Source organism: Hemitrygon akajei, chromosome 2 (genome assembly GCF_048418815.1).
Source record: "Hemitrygon akajei chromosome 2, sHemAka1.3, whole genome shotgun sequence".
Lineage (NCBI taxonomy): Eukaryota > Metazoa > Chordata > Chondrichthyes > Myliobatiformes > Dasyatidae > Hemitrygon > Hemitrygon akajei.
In genome coordinates, this window is record NC_133125.1 from 143,548,825 (window position 1) to 143,567,573 (window position 18,749).

An 18,749-nucleotide genomic window follows, 5' to 3' on the forward strand; every position below is an offset into this window, starting at 1 on the left:
AAATGCTGGAAATGGTGAGCATATCAGGCTGTAGCTATGAGAAATAGAATCAATGTTTCAAATTGGAGTTTTTGCCCAAACTTTCACTTCTGTCACTGAGGTATCTTTTAAGTAAAGGAGACCAAAATTCTATGCAGTATTCCAGGCCTGGTCTTGTCTAAACCACTATATAATTATAGTAAGATGCCTACATAATGTCATAGTAAAATCTTGTTTCAATATAGCACAACATGCCATTGTCATGTCAAATTGCCTGCTGCAATTGCACATAGCTTTGAGTAACTTCTGTACAAGGATACACAGGTCCCTTAGGATAGCAACATTTTCTGATCTCTCGCTATTTCTCTAAAAATGTGTCAAAATTTATGTTTGTTTTACTGAGCTGGATAATCTCTATGTTTCTTCCCTATAGACCATTTGCCAAGTTTCACATTCACTCAGTTTGTGTTTATATTTTCCTCTGAAGGCTCTCTGTAATCCATTGCTATCCACATTCTTACTTGGTTTCAGGTCAACAGCAAACTTAGAGATATGCATAACTCCTCTCAACTAGATGTAGATTTTAAATAGTTGGATCAAAGCAATCTCTGCAACAACTCACTGGCCATAACCTTAAATAAGTCTGTTCATTACTATGTCAACTTCTAATCCACAGAAATATATTATTATGCCAGCCTCGTGTGTCCTGTCCTCCAATGTGGGACCTTATCAAAAGCCATCCAAAAATCCAAATAGATGATATCCAGTGGTGTTCTCTTTTGTACTGTCAAAGAACTCAAATAGATTATTCAAACATGATTTCCCTTTTCTTAATCCATATTGTTTGTACTCGTACATTTTCTTGGTATCTTGATATCACGTACTTCATGATAGATTCCAGTAATTTACATTTTACTGATATTAGTCCTCCTCTGCAGTTTATCACCATTTTCACTCTCCATCTCTAATAATTGTCACATTTGTTACCCTTCAATCTATAGGAAATGTAGCAAATCCATAGAATTTTGGGACATGATCTAGAGCATTTACTAACTCCATAGCCACTGTTTTCAAAACCAAATGTAGATCAAGTCCTTGGGATTTAGCAGTTTTCAAGGTTATTGACGTCTCTAGCAGCATTTCTTTACTTATGCTAATTTCTTTTTCTTCATTTGCATTAGATCATTGATTTTAATATTACTGAAAGTTTTTTCATTCTGTGATAAAGCTATAAAGTATTTAATTCTTTGGCTATTTCCTTACTCTCTGTATAAACTCTCCCATCTCTATAGGGAGCCATTAGTTTCCCTCTTCTTTTTAATTGGCACTGGTTTTTTTCTACTTGTATACTGATCACAACAAATATTTTCAGATCGATCAAGATGGATTTCAGCAAACTTCGCAAAATAGAAGATGTGGACCAAGAGACGATGGTTGGATTTGTTCATGGTGTCTCTGGACCAGGTGAGTATCCTGATAAAGAACTGTTGTGGAACAGGAAAGCATTTTAGAGGGCTATGGGTAACCCTAGGTAATTTCTAAAATAAGTACATTTGGCATGGCATCGTGAGTCGAAGGGCCTGTATTGTGCTGAAGGTTTTCTCTGTTTCTATGTTTCATTCTCAGACATAAGCATCTGACTGCTAAAAGCACACAGACATCCTATAGCAACTGATGCAAACTTAGTAGAAGAAAGATGTGTTCTCTAGAACTTCATTTACTGACCGGCATTTATAAATAAGCATTCTTGTGCATTGAATTTTTTATCAGATTCTTTATCTTCCTCTTAATTTCAAGAGTATGGATCTGCCTCTGGGCATTTTAAAATTTACCTTAAAGATGAGCTGATTCTTTAAAATACAACTAGCCAACCCTGTTCCTGTCAATTCCTGACATTTGGTAACACGGACTATTCTCAGCTCATTTTGCAAGAAAAGTGACAAGATTTTCTTTTATCTGGAGGGGTGCATTTACTTCCTTTCACCGTTTGTATTTTCCAGTTGTCACTGCCTCAAATATGGCTGGAGCAGCAATGTACGAGCTGGTCCGTGTTGGTCACTCTGAGCTGGTTGGTGAGATTATTCGCTTGGAGGGAGATATGGCCACAATCCAGGTCTATGAAGAAACCTGTATCCTTTCTAATTAACTTAGAAAATTTGAGTGATATGCTCATAAATGCACATCTCTGATCATATTTACTTTGAACTAACATGACCAGATATCCATCCCCTAGAATCAGGTTAATCTCTTGAGATCAGCAGGAAAAATTAGGGTCAATAAGACAAAAATAACTTTAAAAACACCCATGATTTAATTCCATATATTGTAACTTTATCAAGGAGTTATTCTTTGTGTGGACAGAATGTAAGAAAGATGTGTGTTCAAGCACTTGCTTTCAAGCATTTTACAACCAATGAAATACTTTTGAATTATAGTTTTAAAATGTGAGAAATAAAACAACTGATTTGACTACAGCAGATTCCTACAAATTGCAATGTAACTTAGTAATTACATTGATAAAAGAATGATTAATGGTCAGCATATCAGTAAACATTACCTTGATATTTTAGAATAGTTTCATGGGGTATTTTACATCCATCTGAGAGATTGCCCTTGTTTTACTGTCTCACCCAACTGTCTCCCTGTGAGTGCTGCACTGGCTGTGTCAGCCTAGAATCCCTGAAGTCCAGCTAAACTTGGAATCTTCTCCTTTGAAGATAGAAGTGCTACCTTTTCTTATAATAACATTCTCAGTAGGTTCTGAGGTGACTGATAAGGTCAATGTGGGAATTATTGAGTCTTTTACAGATGGTTATTCAGTGTAGTGCCCCCAGTGCATCAATTGGAGTTTGTCCGTACCATCTAGAATACTACTACTCCCACTTCGAACAGTCATTGACTAGTAATTGGTGGGGATGATACTTTGAACATCCATGAATTATTGACTCTATGGGCCTAGTAACCTCTTTCTATGAATTGAATATCTCTTTCAGGGATCTGGTTACAGTCAAATGAACAGCTTGGCCAAAGTAGCAGAATAACTAGGCCACAGGTGTTGATGAGCAGTGGTTTCCTCACTTAGTAGGTTCAAAGCCATTGAAGGTAGCCATTGATGCTTCATTATTGGCAATATTTTAAGCCCTATATCCTGAGCTGTCTCCACTAGCGGGTGTATCTGTTGGAGATCCTGTGTTGCGAACAGGGAAGCCCTTATCTGTGGAGCTGGGACCTGGCATTATGGGAGCCATCTTTGATGGAATCCAGCGACCCCTAAAGGACATCAATAAGCTGACACAGAGTATTTACATCCCCCGTGGGGTCAATGTAAATGCTCTGAGTAGAGACCTAAAGTGGGAGTTTACACCTTCCAAGAATATGCGGGTAAGAGCTCTTGGTAACAAGTTTATAAAAGTTGTTTTTTTTTAGTTGTGTTACTTTCTAGCAGTTATAAGATCTAATTTGAATCATTCTGACTCGTGTAATTAGTTTGAGAATTTGTATTTTGTACCATTCTTGATGTAAATTCTAATGTAAACGGGTTTTGGATGGATAATATCAAAAATGTGTGGAATGTCTTTTTTAGTCATAACACGTATCTTTTATTTTTAGGTTGGTAGTCACATCACTGGTGGAGATATATATGGCTTCGTGTTTGAAAATTCTCTTATTAAGCACAAGATCATGCTTCCTCCAAAAAACAGAGGAACAGTGACATACATTGCCCCAAAAGGGAACTATGATGTCTCTGTAAGTATTTACGATAGTTTGTGTCATAAATCTGATCAAAATTATGACTATAGTTATCAGTTAAATATACTTTATGAAACTGAATAGGTAGACATCTCACTTCATTTTGCTTCAATACATATCTAATCTTGTGAAGCTCCTTATGTTAAAAGCATGAAGAAAGAAATATAATGAAAGTTGTCCCTAGAGGACCTTCTTTGGAAGTGTTGAACAGATGAAAATTTCAGCAGGGGATCCCAGATCATTGTGAGCCGGGGAGTTTAGATAGATAGATACTTTATTCATCCCCATGGGGAAATTCAACTTTTTTCCAATGTCCCATACACTTGTTGTAGCAAAACTAATTACATACAATACTTAACTCAGTAAAAAATATGATATGCATCTAAATCACTATCTCAAAAAGCATTAATAATAGCTTTTAAAAAGTTCTTAAGTCCTGGCGGTAGAATTGTAAAGCCTAATGGCATTGGGGAGTATTGACCTCTTCATCCTGTCTGAGGAGCATTGCATCGATAGTAACCTGTCGCTGAAACTGCTTCTCTGTCTCTGGATGGTGCTATGTAGAGGATGTTCAGAGTTATCCATAATTGACCGTAGCCTACTCAGCGCCCTTCGCTCAGCTACCGATGTTAAACTCTCCAGTACTTTGCCCACTACAGAGCCCGCCTTCCTTACCAGCTTATTAAGACGTGAGGCGTCCCTCTTCTTAATGCTTCCTCCCCAACACGCCACCACATGTGTGGATGCCTTCCATACATAGATAAAGGGAGAAGATCATGGGTATGCAGAAATGGTAATCCCTTTAGAAGATGACAGTGTTCAAGTCTAATTGTCAATTTCATGTTTTTCTTCCCTTTTTGAAGGATGTAGTGCTGGAACTTGAATTTGAAGGAATTAAAGAGAAATTCACCATGGTTCAGGTTTGGCCTGTCCGCCAAGTCAGGCCAGTCACTGAGAAGCTTCCAGCAAGTCACCCTCTACTGACAGGACAGAGAGTGCTGGATGCACTTTTCCCGTGAGTTTATCTTCAGTCCAATATTTGAAATATTGTAAAGCCTGCCCCACTCGGTCAGAATAGTCTAGCTGCCATAAGTTAGTGATTATGTAATCACTACAGGCACGGTGTCTCTTAGTGGCTGATAACGAGATCATTTCTACAGGATATGTTGAAATTCAATAGGAGGATGCAACAGACTCTGGCCTTGTAGACTTTATGCATATCTAATGTTTGACTGTAAGCTGCAGGTTTTCAGCTTCCACCCTTTTCCCTCTTTTTAGATGCGCCCACCTTGATTTTCACCTATGTTCTTGACTCTTGCAAATCTTTAAAAAAGGCTCCATACTCTGGACCTTGGGTTATTCACTAACATTTTCTACATGCTGTTACAGCTACTTTAATAACTAATACATCTGATGAAAAAAGAATAGTCTCCTATCTCTACTTGGATTGTATGATTAGAAAGTTAGCTGAGAGTTGATTCATTTACCAGTGTTTGTTCTGTTATGTTAAAGGTGTGTACAAGGTGGAACAACAGCCATCCCTGGTGCCTTTGGTTGTGGTAAAACTGTGATTTCTCAATCTCTGTCAAAGTACTCCAATAGTGATGTGATCATCTACGTCGGATGTGGGGAGCGTGGCAATGAGATGTCTGAAGTACTGAGAGATTTCCCAGAGGTTGGTTTAAAATTGCCTTCAAGAAAAAGTATTTATATGTGCTGTTTAAGAATACATTGCAAAATATCCTGAGAATTTGGCATAAACTCCAAGTTCAGCAAAAGCAAAGACTAAGTGAAAAATAACTATTCTCCTGAGAGACTTCCACCCAGAAACTAAAATTTATTCTACTGAACAAAACTCTTCCTGGGGCACTTCCCACCGACAAGAGCAGAGGTCTAAAGTAAACACAAAGTACATTGCAGATGCTGTGGTGGCAGTCCTGACGAAGGGTCTTGGCCTGAACCATTGACTGCTTGTTTCAACGGATGCTGCCCGACCTGCTGAGTTCATCCAGCTTGTTTGGATGTGTTAAGGTCTAAAGAAAGATATCTTTATGTCTTTACCCTGTTATAATGTCAGAGTGACTCAAAGATCTCTTTCATTTGGATGTTTTTTCAACACCTGTAATTTCTTAAAGTTGAGTGCTCAGTCTTAGATAGTATTCTCGTCCAGGAATCTCCTTCAGCTCTCTATTAGTCTCTTTCTGTTATAAAGAAAATATGGTTGTTGGGCTAGCATGAATTTGAGGGTACAGATTTTACTATTACTCTTAAGAGCAATTCAAGTTATTCATATTGCTAGAAGGCTGCATTCAGACATCATTTGGGCTAAATGACCACTCTCTAAACTTACTCTTTGGATCACTGCTAATGGCCTTCATTTTTCTACCTCTTGTAGTTGACGATGGAAGTTGATGGTAAAGTAGAAAGCATCATGAAGCGAACATCTTTGGTAGCTAATACTTCCAACATGCCTGTGGCTGCCAGGGAAGCTTCCATCTATACCGGTATGTGTGTATATATATATATATGTGTGTGTGTGTGTATGTATGTGTGTGTGTGTCTGTGTGTTTAAAAAAAAATTTTCAAACACTCTTCCTGCACCATCCTCTCATTCTCATTGTATATGTTTAATCTTGACTGCTTCTGAAGGCAAACTTATAAAGTAAACTCCTGATTTCCCGATTGATTGTAAAATGTTTTCACAACAGCTGTGATGATCACACCCTTTAAAAACCTATCTTTGACTCCTTTTTTAATGCTACATAGGAGATGTTGTTCCTTCCCATCTTTGATAAAACTGTGTGATTCTCTTGTGTCAGGACTCCCACCTTTCCAAGTTGCCAAAGTCACAAGCAGCTACATCTGAGGCAATCTTGCACTGCACAATCTCATTATATTGACAGTATGTAAACTTTCATAATACAATAAACAAAAGTGGGAGGAGGAACTCAGTGGGTCCGTCAGATTCCAGCATCTGCGGTTTCTTGTCTCTCTATTTGTAACGTAACCTTCTGTGCTTTAGTGTCTATTTTTGCATCACATTTGCTTGACTCTATTCTTGGCTCTCTCAATGCACAAAAAAAGCACTCCATTTCTGCACTAGTTATCCTTATCCCTAGGTATAAATTTCACGCTAGTACCTCACTGGTACACCCTACTTATCTCTCTATCTTGGTGACTCCTAGTGAAGTGTTCAAATGGTAATGCCAAAGTTCTTCCCATTACCTTCACACAGAAAAATGCCACACTTTATCTATAACAGTTACATAATTTCAATTCTAATTCCTTCCTCTGATTTGGCATGTTATTTTGAAAAGGTATTACACTTTCGGAATATTTCCGGGATATGGGATATCACGTTAGCATGATGGCAGACTCAACCTCCCGATGGGCCGAGGCCTTGCGTGAAATCTCTGGACGACTGGCAGAGATGCCTGCTGGTAAGTTTTCTTTGAACAATACTGTTAACAAATAATTTCAAAACTTGTTCCAATGTTGATGGCAATTCAATTCATGACTGGCAACTGTAACTCTAAGTTATCTAGAGTCTATTACATAGCTTGACTTGCATTGTTCTGTATCAACCCAGGATCATCTATATAGCAATGAAGTGTACTTGCAATCTAGGTCACATTTCTCTAAACTTTCCAAAAACAAACATATCAGGGGGGTGATATCAGAAGACTTGCACTTCCAATCATTGAATGTAAAATATCTACAAATGAGATCGGAGAAGCTTGTGAAATCTTGACACTCTATGTAATAGTTACACTGTAGGTAATTGAATTGACTTTGTTATTTACATCCTTCAGATACAAGAGGAGTAAAAATCTTTACATTACGTCTCCATCTAAATGTGCAATGTGCAATTTATAGTAATTTATAATAAATAGTTTGTACAACAGGATAGTCAATATAACAAATAAATACAATTGTACCGGCATGAATTAATCAGTCTGATGGCCTGGTGGAAGAAGCTGTCCTGGAGCCTGTTGGTCCTGGCTTTTTTGCTGTGGTACCCTTTCCCAGATGGTAGCAGCTAGAACTGTTTGTGGTTGGAGTGACTCAGGTTCCCAATGATCCTTCGGATCCTTTTTACACACCTGTTTCTGTAAATCTCCTGAATAGTGGGAAGTTCACATCTACAGATGTGCTGGACTGTCTGCACCACTCTCTGCAGAGTCCTATGATTGAAAGAAGTACAGTTCCCTTACCAGGCAGTGATGCAGCCAGTCAGGATGCTCTTAATTGTGCCCCTGTAAAAAGTCCTTAGGGTTTAGGCTAGTGATCACCAACCTTTTTAAGCCCAAGATCCCCTACCTTGGCCTTAGTGAAGGGCGAGATTGACCCCAGATCGATTAGTTACACACATGCGCACCGGGACAGAAAAGACCGGAAGTAAAACCCTGCAACACGGAAGTAGAAATAATGTTTAAACACCAGAGATACCCACCTTTTTTTTTGCACGGCGGACCGGTTTAATATTGACAATATTCTTGCTGACCAGCCGACGATGGGGGAGGGGAAGTTGTTAAACACGATGGGAATGCAGCGATACTTGAAGCAGGTTCCTTATGTTCAGTCTATTCCGCAATTTAATTTTCGTGGCTCTCGGCACTTACCTTCTGTCCCGCTTGCTCACATTTTTTCCGCTCACAAAACTCAACGGGTTTGTCTTTAGGTGGAGGGTGCTTGGACTCAAGGCACCGAAGCAGTTTTGAAGGCTTCATTGCCTCATTAGACAGCCTCCGGGTCTGAGCTCCAGCTTCCCGCCTGCCCGCCGCCAGATGCCTTGGCCAGGTGCGGCTGGTCATGGGTGGGGTGAGAGGACAAGGTCAGGGCTGGAGGTCCCCGTACCGGGGTCGCGGCGGTCGCAGTCCAGAGAGAGTGACCAACCGAGCGAGGAGTGTAACAGGGCGCACGCCCGCCATCCTTGTAGGATCTATTGGCTGACAAAAGTTTGCTTCAGTAGATTGCAGCGAGGTAGCTGCTCTGCTACTGACGAAACCCTGAGCCCGAATTAGGTCGTTTGTGAATATTTTAGCACCAGGTTCCCCACGAACGTTCAGTGTGGTAAACAGGTTCAGAGGCGGCACCCATCTGTCCGCACTCCAGGCCAGTAGCAACGGCACTTCCCGTCGGCCGCATGAGGCCAACCAGTGCTCCCTGGCGCAAGAGTATCACTGCGTTTAGGCGACTGATGACCTCGCGTGGGTTCAAGTTCAACAGTGGGCTGACAGGGAATGAGGAAAGGTGCAGCTGACTCATATCGTTTCCTCGCGGCATGGTGGTTGGGGACCACTGAATTACACTGTGTAGTGCGGGGGAGCGACACGCATGCGCACTGGGCAGAAAGAACGGAACTAAAACCCCGCAACCCGGAAACAATCTCTCAACAGTATTTGTGTATTTATTTTTCATTTCTTTTTGGGATCTACTGGGAAAGTCTCAAAGATCAACCAGTCGATCGTGATCGACGGGCTGGCGACTACTAGTTTAGACCATAAGATATAGGAGCAGAAGTATGCCATTTAGCCTATCGAGTCTGCTCTGCCATTCAATTATAAGCTGTTCCAATTCTTCCAGTCATCCACACTCCCCTGCCTTCACCCCATACGCTTTGATGCCCTGGCTAATCAAAAACCTATCTATCTCTGCCTTAAATACACCCGATGACTTGGCCTCCACAGCCATTCATGGCAATAAATTCCACAGATTTACCACCCCCTGACTAAAGTAATTTTTCCACATCTCTGTTATAAATGGATGTTCTTCGATCCTGAAATTGTGCCCTCTTGTCCTAGAATCCCCTACCATGGGAATTAGCTTTGCTATATATCTAATCTGTTCAGACCTTTTAACATTCAGAATGTTTGAGATCCCCCCTCATTCTCCTGAACTCCAATACAGCCCAAGAGCTGCCAGACGTTCCTCATATGGTAACCTTTTCATTGCTGGAATCATTCTTGTCAATCTTCTCTGAACCCTCTCCAATGTCAGTATATCCTTTCTAAAATAAGGAGCCCAAAACTTCACACTGTACTCCAAGTGTGGTCTCACACTGCCTTATAGAGCCTCAATATCACATCTCTGCTCATATTCTATACCTCTAGAAATGGATGCTAACATTGCATTTGCCTTCTTCACAACCCACTCAACCTGGAGGTTAATCTTCAGGGTATCTTGCACAAGGACTCCCAAGTCTCTTTGCATCTCTGCATTTTGAATTCTCCCTCCATCTAAATAATAGTCTGCCTGTTTATTTCTTCCACCAAAGTGCATGACCATACACTTTCCAACATTGTATTTCATTTGCCACTTCTTTGCCCATTCTCCTAAACTATCTAAGTCTCTCTGCAGGCTCTCTGTTTCCTCAACACTACCCGCTCCTCCACTTATCTTTGTATCATCGACAAATTTAGCTACAAGTCCATTAATGCCATAGTCCAAATCATTGACGTACATGGTAAAAAGCAGCGGTCCGAACACCGACCCCTGTGGAACTCCACTGGTAACCGGCAGCCAGCCAGAATAGGATCCCTTTATTTCCACCCTCTGTTTTCTGCCGACCAGCCAGTGTTCCACCAGTGCTAGTAACCTCCCTGTAATTTCATGGGCTCTTATCTTGCTAAGCAGCCTCATGTGCGGCACCTTGTCAAAGGCCTTCTGAAGATTCAAGACAACACATCTACTGCATCTTCTTAGTCTACCCTGCTTGTAATCTCCTCAGAATTGCAGTAGGTTTGTCAGGTAGGATTTTCCTTTCAGGAAACCATGCTGGCTTTGGCCTTTCTTATCATGTGCCTTCAGATACAGGTTTCCCCTGCTATCCGAAGGTAGAGCGTTCCTATGAAACGGTTCGTAAGCCGGAATGTTGTAAAGTGAATAAGCAATTACCATTTATTTATATGGGAAAAATTTGTGAGCATTCACAGACCCAAAAAATAACCTACAAAATCATGCCAAATAACACATAAAACCTAAAATAGCAGTAACATACAGTAAAAGCAAGAATGATATATATACACAGCTTATATAAAGTAGAAATACTTTTCTGCAATCATTGCAGCACTGTCTTAACGTAGCATGTAATCTCACTACGTAATGGAAGCAGTCTCACCGGAAGCAGTCTCTCCAGTAACCTTTAAGCTACCAAGCTGCCAAATCATACCAAATAACACATAAAAATACACAGCCTATATAAAGTAGAAATAATGTATGTACAGTGTAGTTTCACTTACCAGAATCGGGAAGACAGCAAGCACACTGATGGTGTGTTGGGCTGACTCGTCGGAGGTTGGGGTGCTTGGCAATTTTTTTCCAATAAATTGCAGTTTCGTCACAGTTAAACACTTGTTTATATGAATAACCACCTTCTGTAATTATTTTCTTCAGTTCTGCTGGGAACTTTTTGGCAGCTTCAGTATCAGCCGAAGCACTCTCTCCAGTAAACTTTAAGCTATGAAGCTACCCTCGCCTCAGAAACCGATCAAACCACCCATGACTACCTTTAAATTCTACTTTCGCAACACTTTCATCACCATCGTCCAGTGCTTTCTGTTTCAGCTTATTAACACGACTGACTGATTTCTCCTTAAGTATAAGATAACTTAATGGAACACCACACTTTGTACACCCTTAATTGAAACACTTAATTATGTCTAGTTTAGGAGCTCTCTTAGGCTTTTCCAATACCTCAGAACTCATTTTGCTAATGGATGCACAAAATAAATTGACATAAAGCACAGATGCTCATAGGCACGTGTTTAAGCAATGGCGGCTAGAATGCAGTCTGGGGGAGGAGCTTAGCTGCTTGGAGCGTGCGCTGCCATTTTTGATAACAGTGAAAACCTTCTGTTAGCGAAAACAGGTAACTAATGTAGGTCTTTTGTAACAGCAAGGTGTTGTAAAGCAAACGTTCGAAAAACAGGGGCCACCTGTACTCCGTAATCTCATCCCTAACAATTGATTCCAGCGACTTCCCAACCACTGATGTCAGGCTAACAGGTCTATAGTTTTCTTTCTGCTACCTCCCACCCTTCTTAAATAGCAGAGTAACATTTGCAATTTTTCCGGTCATCCGGTACAAGACTAGAATCTATCAATTCTTGAAAGATCATCGTTAATGTCTCCGCAATCTCTCCAGCTACTTCCTTCAGAACCCACGAGTGCATTCCATCAGGTCCAGGAGATACATCCACCCTCAGACCATTAAGCTTCCTGAGCACCTTCTCAGTTGTAATTTTCACTGCACAAACTTCACTTCCCTGATATTCTTGAATGTCTGGTATACTGCAGATGTCTTCCACTGTGAAGACTGATGCAAATTACGCATTCAGTTCCTCTGCCATCTCTGGATCTCTCATTACAATATCTCCAGCGTCATTTTGTATTGTGCCTATATCTACCCTCGACTCTTTTACATTTTATTTACTTAAAAAAGCTTTTAATATCTTCTTTGATAATAGTCGCCAGTTTCCTTTCATATGGGGACCCATAACTAACTTTTTCAACCATCTGAGGTGAAAAGGGCTTTTTTTCACCGCGCAGACCACATGAAATCCGTATTGATGTGTATGTAGAGGAACTTAAAGCTGTTCACCCTCTCAACCCCAGATCCATTGATGTCAAATAGGGGTTAGGCTATCTCCATTCCCCCTGCAGTCCACAACCAGCTTCTTTGTTTTTGTGACATTGAGGGAGAGGTTTTCTTGATGCCACTGTGTCAGGGTGATGACTTCTTCTCTGTAGGCTGCCTCATTATTATTTGAGATTAAGCCAATCAGTGTAGTGTCATCAGCAAATTTAATTAGCAGATTGGAGCTGTGGGTGACGACACAATCATGGGTATACAGAGAGAAAAGAAGGGGGCTCAGTACACAGCCCTGAGGGGTATGTTGTTGAGAGTCAGAGTAGCAGAGGTGAGGGAGCCCACTCTTACCACCTGCCGACAGTCTGACAGGAAGTCCAGGATCCAGCTGCACAAGGCAGGGTGAAGGCCAAAGTCTCGATGAGTTTCTTATCGAGCCAGGAGGGAATTATGATGTTGAATGCTGAACTATTACACTGCAGTGGTTGTACACTCTGATACCCAAGATTTGAGCTACTTCTTTAAGAGTCAGCATCTTTTACACATATGTGAAATTTTATGCAAAATTTGTAGTTGTATTTAGTTATCCAAAAAGAGCAATTGGAACTAAGTGCCTTTGATTTGTATTTGCAGCATACTTAGCCTGATGCTCATTTCTAACTTTTTTGTCTCCTTAGATAGTGGTTATCCTGCTTACCTGGGTGCACGTTTAGCCTCATTTTATGAGCGTGCAGGCCGTGTCAAGTGTCTGGGAAACCCTGAAAGAGAGGGCAGTATCAGCATTGTTGGAGCGTAAGTATTTCCACAGAAACTCAAAATATCTATCTCATGTGCCTTTAAGGGAAACTGCTTGGTTTGTTTTTGAGAATGATCCATTTTGCTATGGCCATTATTGGATTATAATTTTTATCGATACTAAATAAAGTGAAATTGGCCTGGTACCAGTCCAGAATATGAAGGAGAATTTCCTTCAAACACTTAGAATTTCATAAAAATAAAAGCTGAAATCAGAGAATAATGTACTTTTGGCCCATTGTTCTTGCTTTTTGGAAACCATAGTTTTTTCAACAGTTGTTTATAGTATATAATCTTGCAATCAAGAACTCTACACAAAATCCGACATTTACATGAGCAAAGCAGCAAAATAATCCAGAGGAGGTTCGTGTAACCAGATTATTGTTTTTTGTAAGGTCATGATCTGATATTTCATTGGCATTACAGTTGATATGTTCAGCAACAATGGAGAAACATTCCTTGGTTAGCTCGGAGTAAGTGCACATTTAGGTTCTACTTGATAACTGCTCAGTATTGTCCCCTTATTCTGCAGTCAGTGAGCATATAAAGCTGCCAGTCACCCGTCATTACCTCAGAATTCCTAAATCTATCAGAAAACAATGGTAGGTGGTATGGGACACACTTTCAATCACCGTTACGATGTTTGTCCACTTTATAGAGAGATGACCATGAGAGAGAATATGTATGTTCTACCATGTTGCTGATATCTCAAACTGATAATATCCAACCTGATCTCATTCTAAAACACAAGATTCTGTGGATGTTCAAGATCCAACACGTACACAATGCTGGAGGAACTCAGTAGATCAGGTAGCATCTAGGAAATGAATAAACAGCTGATGTTTTAAGTTGAGACCCTTCATCAGGACTATTGTTCATTCCAGAAGTTTCCTTGTGTATCAGGAAACCTAATAATTGGATCTGTATATATTCCTCCCATTTTTCTTGGTTATGCCCTCATTTGCACTCAAATTCTCTACTCATTAGTTCTTAGTACAATTCTTTTTGACAATACTTCCAAAATGGAAGTTGTACCTGGGTAGCCTGCAACCTGATGGCATGAACATTGACTTCTCTAACTTCGGTTAATGCCCCTCCTGCCCTTCTTACCCCATCCCTGATATATTTAGTTTTTTCCCCCCCTCCTTTTTTTTTCTCTCTTTCTGCCCATCACTCTGCCTGTTCTCCTTCTCCCTCTGGTGCTCCCCTCCCTCCTTCTTTCTCCCTAGGCCTCCCGTCCCATGATCCTTTCCCTTCTCCAGCTCTGTATCCCTTTTGCCAGTCACCTTTCCGGCTCTCAGATTCACCCACCCCCTCCAGTCTTCTCCTATCATTTCGCATTTTCCCCTCCCCCTCCTACTTTCAAATCTCTTAGTATCTTTCCTTTCAGTTAGTCCTGACGAAGGGTCCCGGCCCAAAACGTCGACAGTGTTTCTCCCTATAGATGCTGCCTGGCCTGCTGTGTTCCACCAGCATTTTGTGTGTGTTGCACCTAGATAAACTGGTTGCTTCAAATTATTGGGTGTTTTGTTTCAGTGTCTCGCCCCCTGGTGGTGATTTTTCTGATCCTGTGACATCAGCTACACTTGGCATTGTGCAGGTAACAAAACAACCTTAACATTTCTCTTGTCATACCACTCCTTTAGCAATCAATAAAGCCGAAGTTAATAGAATTTGTTTTTATCTGCCAAAAGAAATAATCAAATACACTCTTGGTAATTGATTGGGACCCAGTATATATAGTGGTTTATCATCCAAAATGAACATTACTCAAGGTAGAACATTTTTAATTCTTGCAGTTATTCTTCCTCTGTCTTTTTTGGGTTGTTTAGATGTGTTACTGGAGTAACTGCACTTAACTGTGTTTTAAAAACTATAGAACACAGTATGGGCCCTTCAGTACTGTGCTGACCAACTATTCCCCTTGTACTTTTCTCCAATCACCTTAATATTATAACTACTGGAGAAAAGGTGCTAGCTGTCCATTCTATCAATGCCTTTTATTGTTTATACACCTTATCAAGTAACCTCTTGTCCTCCTTCACACCAAAGACAAAAGCCCTAGCTCACCCATTCCAAGTGTGGTCTAACCAGAGTTTTATAGATCTGCAACATTACCTCCCGACTCTTGAACTCAGTCACCTGACGAATGAAGACCACTACACCTCATCTTCTTTAACCATCCTATCAACTCGTGCAGCAAATTTGAGGGGTCTGTAGACATGAATCCCAAGATGCCTTTGTTTCTCCACTCTGCTAAGAATCCTGCCATTAACCCTGTACTCTGCCTTCAGGTTCAGCCTTCAAAAGTATATCATCAGTTCATTTGAAAGTGGATTTTGTGCCTCCTGACTTTCTATATGAGTCTACCATGGAGAACCTTGCCAAATACCTTACTAAAATTCATATATACCCATCCACTGCTCTTACTTCATCAATATGTTTTGTCACTTCCTCAAAGAATTCAGGCATGACCTGCCCCTCACAAAGGCTTGAAGACTAACCCTAATCAGCCTATGCTTCTCCAAATTTTCATAAGTTTTGTCTCTAAGAATCCTCTCCAATAGTTTGTCCATCACTGATATAGACTCACTAATCTATAACTTCCAGGATTATTCTTATTACCTCTCTTGAACAACGGAATAACCTTTGCCTCCCTCCAATCTTCTGTTACTTCTTCTGCAGCCAGTGAGGATTTAAAGATCATTGACCAAGGGGCAGCAATCTCTTCCCTCGTTTCCCATAGTAACTTGGGTTATATCTCGTCTGGCCCCAGGGACATAAAATGTTTTCAAGAGTTCCAGCACATCCTTTCTTAACATTGACATGTTCCTGCATATTAGCCTGTTCCAGACTATCTTCACATTCATCAAGGACCCTCTCACGAGTGAATAGTGAAACAAAGTATTCATTAAGGATCTCCCCTACCTTCTCTGAATCTTGGCACATTTCCTCTTTCGCTGATCAGACCTACTCTCATTCTACCCTCAGCCCTCTATTTTTCACCAAGGCAAGTGTCTGTAATGGCCGCAATCTCATCATTCCGTGCACTGATCCATGTTCTTCAATCACCCTTGTTCCTGATACTTCTCACATTAAAATAGACACATTTCAACCCATCCAACTGACTGCAATTATGCCCTATCTACTGCCTATCCTTTCTCACTGTCTCTCTCCACTTACCATTATACAACTGCTCCATCCTTTGACCTATCACACTGGCTCCCATTCCCCTGCCATCCTCCCCAACAGCTCTAGCAAGTCTCCCTGCAAGAATATTGGTCCCTATTGAGCTCATGTCTGTCTAACCTGTCTGTTTTATACAGGTGTTACCTCTCCTAGAAGAAATCTCAAAGATCCACCAATCTGAAACGCTGCCATTGAGATGTCCTTGATCCCGGTACCTGGGAGACAATATATTATCTGGGAGTCTCTTTCACATCCACAGAATCTCTTATCTGTTCCCCTAACTATTGAATTCCTTATCGCCACTAATCTCTTCTTCTCCCCCTTCCCTTACAAGCCACAGACCCAAACTCAGTGCCAGAAACCAGTCACTGCAGCTTTCCCCTGGTAGGTCATTGCACAAAACAGTATCCAAAGCAAAGAATGGCCACAGGGTTATCTGCAATATTAGATTTCCCTTACCTTCTCATATAAAAAAATTGCATTGGATAATGTTGGTGTCATGTCTTGATACTTATCTAATCAAGAGGTATAGTATACAAAACAGATTGAATTCTCTGGATTACAGACTACAGCAATTGGATTTTCTAGTCTTTAGCCTGTGCTCTTGGTTTCTTTGTCACTTTTTTTTTCTTTTACCCCTTGCACAATTGTATAATATTGAAGCTCTTTGGAATGGAAAGTCTGTTTTGTTAACAGTCTTCCTCTTTGACATTTTGATATCCTGAAAATTGGCTTTACCATTTTGTTTGCTAACTTTTTCCTTGAGGTATTTTGGGGCTTGGATAAGAAGCTGGCTCAGCGTAAGCATTTTCCTTCAGTCAATTGGCTGATCAGCTACAGCAAGTATACCCGTGCTTTGGATGAGTACTATGAAAAGCACTTCACTGAATTTGTGCCACTGAGGACCAAAGCTAAAGAGATTCTGCAGGAAGAAGAGGACCTCGCGGAAATTGTCCAGCTTGTCGGAAAAGTGAGTTTGTTTCTCAATAGTGGCTTCTAGAGGCTTCATTGTAGAAGTGGGAAGCATGCATATACACAAACAAGTTTCCTACCAGCTGATCCTTTTTATAACACACAAATCCTAGGTACCAAAAGCACAGGATTCATAGGATATACAGTACAGAATCAGGGAGTTTGATCCAATAAGTTGGCATAGTGGCGTAGTGGGTTAGCATGATACTTTACAATGCCAGGAATCAGGTTCAATTCCCACCACTGTCTGTGAGGAGTATTCATCTTCTCCCTGTGGTTGCTAGGGTTTCCTTTGGGTGTTCTGGTTTCCTCCCACATTTCCAAAGCCATGTGGATTAGTAAGGGTTAGGAAATTCATGGGCATGCCATGTTGGTACCGGAAACATGGCGACACTTCAGGCTGCCCCCAGCATACGTTCAAAAACTGTGTTGATTGTTGATGCAAACAGGAATTTCGTTGTATCAGTGAACATATGACAGATAAAGCTAATCTTTTATCAGAACATGCTGATATTTATGTTCCACTCAAGCTTTTTCCCTCCATTACCTTCTACCTCGTGTACTTTTCAGTGTCTTACATTCAACCATACCATTCGCATCAACCACTCTATGTGGAAATGCTCAGCAGGGCAGGTCTCGTCTCCAGAAAAAGATGCAATAAATATTTTGGGTGGGCATTCTTTCATCAGTATACTGATCAAAGCTTAGTAACCTGAAATGTCATCCCTGTTTTTCTTTTTGGTCATCCACTTCTTACTAGCTTAAGACAGTTAGCACATTCTAACCTTTTACTGATCCTTTTTATGGGACACTAGGTTCGGTTGGTATACCCTATCCTTGTGCTAAAGACAAGAGGTTGAGCCAGTAGGTTCTGCTTTTTAAATTGTAATCTGGACGCAAGAACACTTACAGGATCTCGGACCTTGCCCTACTTGTTTGTTTTAAAGTGTACTACAACAACTTACTTTACAAGTCACTCCCTTGCCCTTGCACTGGCTGTTGGCAGTATACCCTCTGGGTATACATTATTGTGCTACATTGATGCTGCCTGTCTCCCAGATCATAAAGTCACCTATCCCACCACATTATCATTCTGCAGTGTGGAGTTTCCACTTTGTGACATCGGAGCAATGCACATGGAAATGGATTGGAATGGTGATTGTATTCAATCATTTTAGCCTAAAAGTAGCTTGAGAAGTTGTTTGAATTTATTTTTCATTTTAAAGTCATTTCATAGTGACTTAAAGTTGAATTAACTGAACTATCATTTCCTCTAAAGTATTTGTGCTAAAAGGCTGCTTTATTTCCTTCTGGTTTATGGCTTAAAAGAAGTTTTGGATTCTGAAAGACTACTGAAGTTTCATACTCTGTGCAGTGTAAAAGTCAGCTTTATTTTAGGCAGTTTCTTTTTGTTCATTTTACAATATATGTTGTAAGTGAAACTAAATTTCTTTGGCTCCTGATTTGAAGGGAT

At 40.6% G+C, this 18,749-nt stretch overlaps 1 protein-coding gene across 1 annotated transcript in view; it reads left to right on the forward strand.

Annotated features, from left to right (window-relative positions):
* Positions 1-18,749, forward strand: part of atp6v1ab (ATPase H+ transporting V1 subunit Ab) — a 46,739-nt gene that overhangs the window by 18,398 nt on the left and 9,592 nt on the right. The window contains exons 2-12 of the mRNA XM_073028893.1: positions 1,352-1,443; positions 1,980-2,108; positions 3,146-3,360; positions 3,589-3,726; positions 4,593-4,744; positions 5,242-5,404; positions 6,125-6,233; positions 7,047-7,169; positions 12,997-13,111; positions 14,651-14,714; positions 17,070-17,273. Coding sequence (XP_072884994.1) covers positions 1,352-1,443; positions 1,980-2,108; positions 3,146-3,360; positions 3,589-3,726; positions 4,593-4,744; positions 5,242-5,404; positions 6,125-6,233; positions 7,047-7,169; positions 12,997-13,111; positions 14,651-14,714; positions 17,070-17,273 — 1,504 coding nt within the window. The remainder of the gene's footprint in view (positions 1-1,351; positions 1,444-1,979; positions 2,109-3,145; positions 3,361-3,588; positions 3,727-4,592; positions 4,745-5,241; positions 5,405-6,124; positions 6,234-7,046; positions 7,170-12,996; positions 13,112-14,650; positions 14,715-17,069; positions 17,274-18,749) is intronic.